Here is a 13,169-nt window from a genome sequence, read left to right on the forward strand (position 1 = left end):
TCATGCCTGCAAAAAGAGAGACCACCAAAAAAGTATTATGTGAAATTACTTTACAAAATGTTTTGCATCAAAATTTTCTTCATCAGAAGTTCTCAAATCAGAAGGGTTTTATTTATTTGCTTCTCCCAAACATCAAGGAATAGCAAGACCCAGAATATTTTATACATTTCTCCTGTAAATCAGAATTATGGCTTTATTTGCTTCTGAAGTTACTCCCCTGGAGTAGAGCTACTCCCATGCACAAGTGTTTATAAAAACAGATTTCTTTTACATATATCTTCAGGTCATTAATGCCTGGAGGAGTATTAGTGAATTGTAAATCAGGAATGCTCTCTAAAGGTGTGATGTCAGTGAAATGGTGTCGGTTAATGTCTGCTTAGGTTACACAAGATCCCTGCACAAGCTCAAACTTTCTTGCCTGTTTTACCAGTAACAGTGATTCAATTTATTATTAAGAAAGAAAGAATCCTTGCTAGTAGATGTATTTCTTATTAAACTTGAGATCGTGCTTTTTATATGACTTAGACAGTGGGTTCGTTTGTTTTCCTTGCTTGTTTTGTTTCCCATGTCATGAAAGATATAATAATGCAGTGTCTGAGTTACACAAAGAAATGCTGAAATTTGCCCAAAGCTGATTTTATTTTAAGCATTAATGAAACCTTCTCTATACAAATTTTCAGAAGTTTTTAACCAAAAGCTAATGTTTGAGTCTAAATCAGGTATGAAATGCCTGTGAGACCATTTTAACCATATTATGTTGCTCTGTGTTAATGTAACCACTGAGTTGTCACTAGAAGGGATGTTCACAATTAGTATTTTTCTTTTTAAAAGAGCTAGTTTCTACAATCTGTGTCCTTCAGGATGGAGCATTAGTTCTGCCTACAGCTTACTGCAAATTATTCAGTGTTCATAGGTTCGTTTATGCTTGTTATTCAGCTCTCTTCCACTGACAAAATAGCCTGCAGCAGTTCTTGGTTAGATAGAACTAGTTCCACTTTAGGCTCCTCACGTTCTCTTTAATGGCTTTTCCCCAGTTCACCCTGTACTGCATCCAGGTACTTTTGATAAAAGAGTAGACCTGATGGTCAGGGAGCAAGCAAAGCTGCCCAGAGCCGGGGTGGGCTACGAGAGTGTGTTTTGAGCAAAGACTTCCTTAGCATATTTGGCAGACCTGGTGGTATAGTACACCATGAGTTTCACCACCTTAATATACTGATTCTGCCTTTTTTCATATTCATGATGTTATATTCTTCTTCCTCTGCACTTTAGCAAATTACTGTAGATAATTCATGAAAGTATACCAAAATTGGAATATACGAACAGCAAGTCAGAAGGCAAACACCAAAAAGTCATTGCCTAGCTCAGTGTCTGATCCTGCATTTCTGGCACAACTGGTGCAACTGCAGTGAGTGTGGACTTGGGCAGGAGTGTAGCATTCAGCAGCAGACTTGTACACACTCTACCAAATAGTAAAACATGGGGGATAGCAAAGAGAATCCAACACCCATTTCCTTCCTCTTATCACAGCACTCCATGCCTATCTGAGATGCCTTTGCCCCAAAACCGTGGGGCAGTACCACCTTCCTCCCCATTAGCTGTGGTGATGTGTTATGGGGACAAGCAAGTGGCACACAGCAAGGTATGAAGAGGCATTTCATCACCATTGGTTTTTAAATGCCCCTTTCATCAAGGCCACAAAGCTACTGGTCAGGAAGGAGGTGAACTGCTCTCATCTGGGCTATTCAGCATATATTTGTAAATCGGGATTGATTTGGCAGTGATTCATAAAGAGCAAGGAGGGCTGTACTGTGTGAGAAATAACTTATTGACAAGGAATAATTCAGCCAGCTCTAAACTCAAAACAGATGTTTGTGGTCAGAAGTTGAAAGCCTCAGTGGAAAGGGCTAAGTACAAGTTTAAAGAGTTGAACAGGAGACACCCAAAAAACTTGACATAAATCTTGGCTGCCTTGCCTTGTGTTGTAGTCACATTCCCTGCAGAGGACCTCTGTTCAGTGTTTGTTTGGTGTTTATGGATGTTATTTAAAAGTTAATTTTATGATAAAAATAATTTATGTTATGTATAATGAATAGTGGAGATCAAATAAGAATTGGAATTGCAAATTCTAGTATTAAGGGTTGATAAATATTGACTTTTAAGTAGACCCACTGTAGATTTGAACAAAATGCTTTTTAACCTAGTATACTGGTTATTTGTAAATTACAGCATGCAAGAAAATGTAGACCATTGGCTGAGCCTGACTCTTTCTTCAATTTTACAGCCATTGGTTTGGTCATGTTCCTATGAAATGATGTGTATGTACAATGTCATGGAACTAAAACATAAAACTTTCTGGCTCGTAGTTTATGCGCATCAAATGAAAAAAAGAAAAGTGTGGGAGGTACTAAGCTAAAACATAGTGTAATTATGTTAATTGTGTCTCTTCTAAAGATGAATCCTTAGGGTCTGCATTTTGGAAACCTCTTTAATTATGGTGTTTCAAGAAGTTTTTAAAGTCAGCACAGCTGTTCTAGGGCTGAAAAACTCATCAAGATTCACCTGCACAGTGCTAATGACCTCCCTGAACACTTGTAAGCCTCTGGGCAGTTGCTGGCCCCTGGTATCCAACACCCTGGATCAGACCCCTTAGGCTACAGACAGGCAAAAAAATTAACGTGGCCTTCCTTCACCCACAGTCCCATGTAGCTGGTGCACAGAGTAACTTGGGCTTATTATGTATGTGATCATCCTCAGCCGAGTGTTTTCTGCCCCTGCTGGAAGTGCTGGGAGCTCACAGACTTTGCTCACACCTCTTACCTGTCACCTGCTCAGCCTCCATTCCCATGAGCGATGCACTAACGTGGTAAGCCTCCCAAACAACGACAGTAACAGCAAGAAGTTGCCCTTATGTAAAATTCATGGCCTGGCAGACACCCGATGAGAGCAATGTGTTAGATGGAAACAGATACTGCACTTCTGCTTTGAGCTAACTAACCTCTGTGAGCCAGGGGTGCAGTGTTAGTTAAGGAGCAGGCATCATCCTCACCTTTGTTAGGTTTTCTTTGTCACGTCTCTGCAGGCTCCATTCTTTAAGTTACTGTATAGTACTTTCTTTCCTCTTTCCATCTCAGAACAGACAACTATTTCCTTTAAACTTGCAACATCAGTTAATTGTTAACAGTTAAAAAATAAAAAAAAATCATATTCATCCCTCAATATGTTCTTCCAGCTGATGCCTTCATGCCGAGGAGGCAGAGTAGCTACTGATAAGAACTAATTTGTGAAGGGCTTTTCAGCAGCCTGGCAGGTTCATACCTGGTACTGTTTGATCAGCGGGCAAGGAGGAGCGTTTGCTGGAATGTCTCTACAGAGGCTGTGAAAGGCGTGCACAGAGGCTGGGGCTGGTGATCTGGAGGGAGTGGGCAGCAGCTTCGAGTGCCTCCTGAAGAGGTCAGTCCATGGTTGTGTTCTGACTGTGGCACTTAGAGTTGATTTCCGTCTTTTCTCTTTCAGAGCCTAATGAGCTGTGTGGGGGCCCTGTGCTTGGTGATAGCCCATGTCAAGATGCTGCTAATACAGTAGCTAATTATTCCTAACTGAAGAAGTCTAACAGAAGAAAAAGCATCCAGGGAAAAGCAATGGCTGCCGGTAAATATCTCAGGTCTGCAAAGGCCATAAGAAAATAGCAGTGAAGAACTGATTTCAGGTGTGATAGGGGAGGGGACAAGCAAAATTGTGTGATCACATCTTGTGTCTGGTGTTTCAGTATCAGAAAGGTACCATCCCTTAACTACCCAACCCACTATTCCCCACTGAATGAAGGTCCATACCTGGACACAGTCTACTTTGTCCATATTCATATTTCTCTTTTGGTTTTAGAACAAAACTTGGTATTTGTTATAGTGAATAGATTTTGTTTGATCTCTTTTTAGTTAGGGGATAATGTATTCTTAAATATTTTACAGAATAAAAAATTACACCTTATGGAAAACAGGTCTTTCCTTGGGGTGTGTTTGGTTCTCACAGGTTTCAGACAGCTTCCACAACTATTTATATATCATTAAGTTTCATCAGAGTGTTGCAGGGCAATTTATTCAGGTTGGGAGAGGCATCAGAAGGTCTCCAATCCAACCTCCCCTTTAAAGCAGGGCCAGAGATGGGGTCAGACCTACTGTTCAGGGCTTTATCAAGTTGAGTCTTGAAAGGTGCCAGGGATGGTGACTGCACAGCCTGTTCTACTTCTTGACTATCCTCATGGTGAAATTGATTTCTCTTTTCCTTGTGTCATTTTACGTCTGTTGAATGTTTCCAATATCTTTATGCTGTGTTATGCCATACCAAGAACTCTTATCAATGATCTAAAGGTGAATCATAATTAGGAAACAAAGCAAACCCACAACAAATAGTTCTTGTGATACCTCATTTTCACTTAAATTTTGGTTAAAAATTGGCTTTTCCACTTATAGCACGTTTACTTTCTTGCAGCAGCCGATGGTTTGGGAAGTATAGCTATAGATACCACACAGCTTAACATGTCAGTCACTGATCCCACGGCTTGGGCTACAGCTATGAATAATCTGGGGATGGTTCCAGTAGGACTAGCAGGACAACAGCTTGTGACAGGTAAGGTTTTTGTTTTTTTTTTAAAGACATCGCTTGCATCATCATGAATTCTTTGTGTCCTTTGAAAAATATATGGAATGTTTTCTGAGGTTATTATATTTTTATGTTCTGAAAACATCACCTATGATTAATATTGCATACTGTGTATTAGTCTCCTCTTGTAGTAGGTATGTAATCCATATTATATTTTAACCTTGTGAGAAACTAAAACTCTCAGGGGAAATTGAACAGCTAAACCGTCAATCTTTATGCTAGGTTAAGACTAGGAGGCTACATTTGTAAGAGGAACATTTGTTTTTGTTTCTCTGTTCAAGCAGGATGTCTTGAGGTTCTGCCAAGGAGTACCCTGGGCTGAGAACTCTTGACTGGAGATTTTGGAGTTGTGTTAATTGGGCAGAAAAACATGAAGCCTGTCCAGTTCATATGCTCAGTTGATATTAGTGAAATGAAGCTTTCCTGTCAGGTGTGTGCTTATTTACTTTCTGACTGGTTCCATAAAATTGAATGTCAAAAGATTGTTCTTGTTAGACTTTGTCATTTATTTCCCAATCATAGTTCGGGAGAGGGTTGTAAGGGATCACTTACTGTAACACCCACGAGAACAGTATTTTGAAATGAGCAATATTTTACAGATAAGACTGGACATGGCAGACTTTATTGTCAACAATAGAGGCCAAATTAGTTGGAAACATTAAAACTTCTTTGCTCCTGTGATGTAGAGAAGAATTATTTATCTATGGGTGGGTTCCCAGTAGACACAAGCCACATGCTAGGCATATGACAGATTCCCTCTGGAAGCTGCACTGCCAGTTCAGCTTAAGAAGAGCTGTGTAATATCTGTATCAGAGCAGCATCCTGTCAAGTCTGCACCTTTCCACGTAGGTGTGGATGCAGTGAGCCAGGTCATGATGTAAATCACTCTTCTTGCCTCATCAGGGATGCCTGATGCTTAATTTTGGCCAAATATGCCCTCTCCTGACACTGGGAACTGAGCGGAGCTGTGCCAGTTCACAGCTGACGGTCTGGCTCTGAATTACCCGTTTTACAGGCTGGTACACTAAGCTGCAAGAAAGCTGATTTATAACAAATCAGTCTCAAGCAGAGAGTTGAGCTGGTGGAGGCTGTGAACTGATTGGTGATCTCTGGCTTTAACCCCATGCTCCTGAATAAAAGAAACAAGCAAAGCCATCCACTCCTTGGGATCCAATTCTCTTCAATGCTTCTGTCAACAACCTGGATGCAGAAGCTGAGTCCACACTAAGTTTTCTGATGATACTAAATAGAAGAGAAGCTGTTGATTCTCTGGAGGGTAGATTGGCCTAATAGGGAGTGTGGATAGATTACAGGGCTGGCCAATCACCAGCTGTGTGATATTTAATCAGGACAAATTCCAGATTCTGCACCTGGGACTATGTAATCCTGGGTGTATGAGTGGACTGGGAGAGAAGAGGCTGGAATGAAGCCCTGCAGAAAGAATCTGGTGGGTTTTGTAGATGAGAAGCTCAGTATCATTCAAAAATGTGTCCTGGTGGTGAAAAGGGCCAACCTGGGTTGCATTAGGCACAATGTAACTAACCATTTGTCCTGGTTTGGGACAAATTTGGGAGAAAAACCTCTGTATAGGATCCCTCTAAGGAAGCAAACCCAAGTGGCCCCCCCTTCCAACTGGTCTGGTAAAAAAAAAAACAACAACCCTTTGGAGAAAAGTGGAAAAAACTATTTTACTAAACAAATGAAGTGCATACAAGTATAAAGAATGAATAATATGAAACAATAAAACCTCTCCTTCTGAAGTGAGATGGCAAATTGAGAAAGTCCTTGCCGTGGGTGTAGCTCGGCTCTCTCTCAGTCTCTCCTCAGTCCCAGTCCCTCCGGCGCTGCTGGAAAATGCCGAGGTCCAGGCCCCGGTGGGCTGCAGGTGCAGCCCCCAGTGCTCCCCTGGGTTTTCAGTCCAGAGCAGGTTTAAACAGCTCCAAGAAAAAGGGAAAAAACAGTCCAGGGAAATTCTCTGCCCCAGCTAGCTGAAACTAACTAAAAGCAAAAAGATCTCTGTCCTGCAGTCTCTCCAAGCCTCCGCCGAACACGCTGTCCGCAGAAGAATGTGGAGGAGTCAGGCAGTTTTCGCAAAACAAACTCCGCGCTTCTCCTTGCTCTTAGAACCAGTCTTAAAGGCACAGGACTCAATATACAGCACAAACAGAACAGACGATTGGGGATACAAGCATCATAAAGTTACCCTAGGACACCATTCAAAAGAAGCATTTATCCCACTTTATCCCACTCAGCTTTGGAGCAGCCTCACCATGAGAGCTGTGTGTGGTAAGAGTCATATGAAAAATATGAAAGTGATGAGTGTGTTCAAGGGATGGTAACAAAGATGATGAAAGGGAGTAGAGAGCAAAGGTTGTGAGGAGCAGCTGTGGATACCAGGTTTGTTCAGCTTAGAGAAGAGGAGGCTGAGGAGTTGCCGTCTACAGCATCCTAATGAAGGTGAGTGCAGAGGGTGATGCTGATCTCTCTGGTGTCTGGTGATAGGATGTGAGGGAATGACACAAAGCTGCATCAGAGGATGTCGAGATTTGTTATCTGGAAGAAGTTCTTCTCTGTGAGGGTGGTCAAGCACTGCAACAAACTACTCAGGGATGTGGTCATGGCCTGGTGTTCAAGAAGTGTTTGGACAACATTCTTGGATACACGCTATAATTTGTACCATGTGGAGTTAGGTGCTGGATTTGATCATTGTGAGTCCCTTCCAACTCAGATCGTTTATTGGTTCTATGTGTTGATGGGGAAACAACTCTTTCCATTTTCTGGTGGGGATTTACCTGTAGGTGTTGTGCTCAACTTGAACGTGATTACCTCCAACCTGAAAATAATCACATGTCAAAATCAGCTTCTGCTGCTTTCATTTATAAGCATCTTAGTTGTATTTGCTGTGGAAGTTTGCACTGCCTTTTTGTCTTGGTCTATTCTGTCTCTTCAGTTTTGGTGCAAATTTTGTCCTCAGATGTGCTGTAAAATCCCTACATGGCAGGCTTATCTCAGGTGCAGTGCTTTTTCCCACAAGGAAGGATCTCCAGGATTTTATACCATTGACAGCCCCCTGCTGTAAATTTAATAATTATGTGTATCACGTATTGTAAATATGTTGTACAAGTCAGTTCATATTTGTTCAGCATTTTCAATGTATGAAAGTGCCATAAGTAATAAATATTAATTACTGAAGTGCTGCCCGATTTCTCTACAGGTGCAGAATAACTCCTTTTCTTTCCTTACCTTTTGTTTTTCTTTGTTTTAGACTCCTTTGTATTTTCAAGGTAAATAGGTGCTTTGACACTTCATTATGTTTCCTTAAGATTCATAAGGTTTTGATACATTTTCTTTATGGCAGTTCCATAACAGCAAAACTTCAATTTTCCATGGAAATACTTACAGATTTATTTGCTCTAATATATTTACTATATCTGTGTTCAGTGAGGGTTCGCGTCATAATTTTCATCCAAATATCTAACTAGCCCCTAGCTATTTACAGCTTTTTCATTTTTTTTGCTATTAATCCTAGTAATGAATTCAGCTTTATCAGCAGTCACAGTAGCTTTTGCTACTGTCATCTGTTACATTTCTCTGAGATGAAAATGACACAACCATGTCTCTGTGCTAATTATTTGTCCATCTTTAAAATTTTATGTTATTCGGGTTTTTGTTTATTTGTTTGGGTTTTTGTTGTTGGTTTGGTTTGGTTTGGTTTGGCTTTTTGTCCCCAGCCTTGTTGACAGCTAGGAACACAGTGGGTATTTAGATTAATCTTGGAGAGGCTGTGGTCTTTACTGGATATCTTTATATAACCTGCCATAGCCTTAAATTTGGTGTATGGTATTCACCTGCATCCTGACGTATCTCTTAGTCCTCTGGTCTATCAGTGCTCAAAGAACTTATGCATTCATGCACTTTCCTTCACCAGACTGACCAGTTCTTGATTGCTGTGCAGGGCATGTTTGTTCTCATATGTATAGATTCCATATGAATTACTACGTCTTTTTAGGGGTTTCTCAAGACCTTTTTCCCCCAGCAGTTCTTAATTTCACTGCTGTGTAACATGCTGAGATGCCTGCCTTCTAACAGTTATGCTCCCCAGTTTGCAATCTGTGAAGCTCTTATCTAGCTCAAGAGTTTCCTAAAATCACAGCTAAAGCTTCCACAACATCTGGCCAATACTCTCCTCTCAGCCTGGGATGATGGCTGTCTGATCTTGGTAACTAATCAATTTCAAGCACTGCTAACCTTTTAATACCGGTTTAGGTGATATCTGCACTCTATTTAATTCCTTATCTCCCAGTGCTGTAAAATTGGATTTTTGATCTGGGCAAATATCAGAACCTTTCATTTGTAAAGATGGGTTCCTGTTAATAGTTATATAATATCTCTTGTGTGTCTACATATATTTGGCTTACACTTATTCAGAAAGCTTACTTTTTCCCATGTATTTGGCTGTTGCATTTCATGTACATTACTATATGCATTTATATATTATATATGCATAATTCATACAATAAACTGTATTTTAATAATACATTAGTTAAAGTGTTAAAGATTGATGTGGAATAGCTATGGCTGAAAAGTATTTTGAGTGTACATTTCCCCTTTCAGCAGGTTATAATTTCTTTAAAAAATGTACCTTTCAGGCTGAATTTTCTCATGGTTGCTTTCAGCCCAGAGGAAAAAAAAAGGTCTGGAAAAGTTGGAGGAAGTCTGTTAAACTGCTTTTGAGTTATCCAGGCCTTCAAATTGCTGTTTTCCATGCTTTGAGACTTTGAGAAAAATGGTCAGGTGAGAGGAGAAGGTTAGTTCGTAGTTCACATTTTTGAGAACTAAATCCTCTTTTTGCACTCAGCAACTCTGATTCAAGCACATCTTTCAAGTACATTCAAGTCTGCTATTTTGTTAGATTTTAGGACTAGAAGAAATACTCGGTGACCTAAGCCAACCAAGAACGTTTTATTTTGCTTTTGCACTGGTACTTTTTCAAGGCAGTTTTGACATTCCTGAATTTAGAGTTCTTGCACTTTCATTTATTTCAGCAAATGCCATTAGGTCACCTGTTTTCTAAGGGAAGATATCTTGCTGAGAAAATTATTTACTTCTCTGGTTCAGTTCAGCTCTCCTTTCACTAATTAACCAGTGCTCTGAGAAACAGGAAGCAATTTTGATGCGCTTTCCTCCAGATGACCTAAACATTTGTGAGTGAATAATGGTGTATGTCAAAAAGTTCCCCAGTACAAATGAACCTGAAGAGTGGTACACAAGTGGTAATTCATTTAGCCTCTATGTTCAGCTCGTGCCCTGTGATGCATATTTGTACTCTTACAGAGTAAAATAACAAACCACAAGGGCAGACATCCAAGATGAAAGTTACAGGTCTCCCTGGAAGTCAAGGGTATGTCTGAAAACTGGTGCCTTCTGCTTATTCACAGAATAATTATTAAAGCATATTGTTCCATAGGAGTCTGGCCAATATGCCTCAGCCTCAAGATACTAAAATTTTCAGTGACACCCAGTTTTTGTATTTTTTTCCCCCTGAAGTTTGTCTTTGACCACTTGTACAAAATCCTAGTGAAATCAGAGACTAGGAACCTTGGAACCTTTAAAGCCTAACATCTTGCTTACCAAAACATATAAAAGAACATAATTTTTGTGGCTTCAGGCATGTATTTTTTAGACACTAGAGGTTGTGAAATATTGGGCTCTTACATCAACCTTTCTGTTTTTCCATTTGTCTTTGCTTTCCCCACGCACTGGTCTTTTGACCTGATTTCAGTGGAACATAGGAGCTGTCAGTTCCAATCAGGTCACCTCGCTCAGGATTGTGCTTTTGACAGTGTTGGGTACCAGATACTTCATAGGGAGAGATCCACAAGACAAATCAGTGCTGAAGTGCTGCTCTCTCTGATGCGCTCTCCTCTTGATCATTAATAAATAGAATGAGGTTCCCCAAACTAGAGGTTATCTATCCAAATCAAGTCGTAACTCAGGAAAACTTCACTTATGGAAGCAATATTTGCTACAGTAAGTTGTTACAATCCTGAAACTGTGACCCCAGACATACTTTTTGATAGCAGAAAGATTTGTGAAATTTTGATCTAGAGACTCCTAAATCTCAAGACTCAAGGTTAAACGTCCTTTCCAGAATTTTATTAGCTTGAGACCTACATGTATTTGGAGTCATAATATTCAGACTCTCTTTTCCTTCAGAATGAAGACTGTAACTAAAGGCAATCACTATATTCAGATTCCGGGCATGCTTTATTAATTATTGTTCACTGCAGGTCATCAGACGCTGACTAAATTGTAAACATATTCCTCACTGTTCTGCTTGTGTACCATTTTTGTAACAGTAATGAGGAAAAATCAAATAAAGTAGAAAATCAAGATAGATTTGATTATATTTAGCAGCTTCTCAAAGAAAGACTGTACAGTGCTGAAGATTTTAAGAAGTCAGCTGGCCGGAGGACTTTACCAACTCTCATGTGTATACCTCTTTTCTGTGGCCTCTCCATTACTGAAGGCTTGGATACACTGGTAGCCATCTGGCAGTCTCATTTCACTCTACCCCTGCCACCCTGTTACCTATTAAAGCTTCCTTTTTCTACACTCCATTGCTTAGCCACTAGTCCAATGTGCTGATGAGTCCATAACTCAAATCATCCGAGAGAATGCCTAACATAACACAACTTCCTTTTCTGTAATCAACACTTAACTCCTGTTATCTCATTATACATCCACAAAAATTTTGAAGTGAGTCACTTGTATAATGAGCTGAAGATAGTCACTTTTCCAAGGGAAAAAAAATTTTTCAAGCATCTATAACTTGTGAAGGAATTTTAGCACTCTCCAGATGTGAGCTTTGGTGGGCACAGCCAGCTGTTTGAGGCACTCCAGGAGCTCAGGTTCCCCTGCCTATGAAAGCAGCAGACCACATGAGATGAAGAGTCCAGCAGCCCCATGGAACAGTAATACTCAGTGGTTTTACCCTACCCCTTATCTAAATGCTGCGGTGGCTTGACATTTGGCATCAAGAAAAAGATATCAAAATCTTAATAAAATCCACATTTTTCCATAGGTTTTACAACCCTCTCAAGGTTACAAGGTATCTTCAGAAGGCATTTTTTTCATCTCTTATGGCTTCCCAACCTGTTTTACACGTTCTGTTCTGTTAACAAGTCAGCGTGTGATGCAAAAGAAATGTAGTAAGGTCTGCTCTGAAAAAATATAAATTCTGCATTTTATTTTAGTTCCTTTCTATCTCATCATCTTCACTATGGAAACATTTTAGTCAAGAGGAAAAGTTATACCATTCAAATTATCTGAATGACCCATCAGAATAATTACAGTTGTATGAAACATACTCTAAAGGATTCGTGTTGCATTTATACACAGATAAAACTTATGTATTTTTATTACCAAGGCACAGGAGAACAGCAAGGATGAGAGAGAACAGGTACTGTGGGAATCCCAGTATATAGAGCCACTGGGAACATCGCTAAAGTATTATATACTAGTGTAACAAGTAGGTTTTTCCATTGACCTGAAAAGCGCCTGCAGAGTTAATCACACTTTCTATCGTGTGAGTGTTACTCAAGGAGACTTCACTCCAGGGGACATTAAAGTGCTAGGAACAAACACAGTCAGTTTACCACAGAAAAAGGAGAGAAAGATTTGACAGCCAGAGGAAATGTGGCAGAAACTCGAGTGCCTTTTGACACGCTATCAGGGTTAAGTGTGCCTCTTAGGTCATTCAAGTACCTCCTCTATATTAGACCTTAATTGAGGCCAGGGATGAAGATAATGATTAAAATCTGCTCAGTGCTTGAAGATAAATAGTACTTTTTAACACGGTATGAAGGGCTGAATGTCCCAAGTAAACAAGATTCAGAGGTTAGCAGGGCCACATAGAAGGAAGTGCTAAGTGCAAAAGCTTGTGTTAAATGTGGAGTGGAGGGGGTTTTTTAAGAATATAGTATCTCTCTTTCTGCTGTTATACTTTTCTATCCAAGCCAGTTAACAGTTTAGGAAAACAGACTGATTACTATTTGGCATACTCTTCCTAATGGTCTCAAAATACTGGAGTAAATTTATGATGCAAGCTATATTGTTTGGATGTTTTGGCTTTTTTTTTTTTTTTTTTTTTTTTTTTTTTTTTTTTTTTTTTTTTTTTTTTTTTTAAATTCCTGGCTGTTGGTAATTATACTACCGACAATCTGTTTGGCATGTTCTTATTTGATGTTACAGTAAAGTAACATAAGGAAATATTTTATTTTTGCAGAAGTTTTCCCCATTTTTTATCTTGCTTTGGAAAGCCTCCATTCCTATTATTTTCCTTGTGTTTGTTTATTCTAGACCAGAAAGCCCATGAGTAATTATGAGCATCCCACTGCATCAAGTAAGCCAAGAGGCTGTTGGGAACCATTTGCTACCAATTGTTTGCTTCTGTTGGAGTATCACTTTGTCTACAGCACTTTCCCTTCCAAGTATCCCAGGTTCCCTGGCCA

General features: G+C 39.8%; 1 protein-coding gene across 11 annotated transcripts in view; it reads left to right on the forward strand.

Moving 5' to 3' along the window:
• ENOX1 (ecto-NOX disulfide-thiol exchanger 1) overlaps positions 1–13,169 on the forward strand; it is a 357,513-nt gene that overhangs the window by 219,357 nt on the left and 124,987 nt on the right. For 10 of the 11 annotated variants that reach the window (XM_040055201.2, XM_058419293.1, XM_058419295.1 and 7 more), the window contains 2 exons: positions 3,514–3,648; positions 4,486–4,623. In XM_040055201.2, coding sequence (XP_039911135.1) covers positions 3,639–3,648; positions 4,486–4,623 — 148 coding nt within the window. In that variant the 5' untranslated portion in view covers positions 3,514–3,638. Of the gene's footprint in view, positions 1–3,513; positions 3,649–4,484; positions 4,624–4,940; positions 5,087–13,169 lie in introns of those variants that run through there. The other variant, XM_040055211.1, reaches the window with a different exon arrangement.

Source organism: Hirundo rustica, chromosome 2 (assembly GCF_015227805.2).
Source record: "Hirundo rustica isolate bHirRus1 chromosome 2, bHirRus1.pri.v3, whole genome shotgun sequence".
In the NCBI taxonomy this organism is placed as follows: Eukaryota; Metazoa; Chordata; class Aves; order Passeriformes; family Hirundinidae; genus Hirundo; species Hirundo rustica.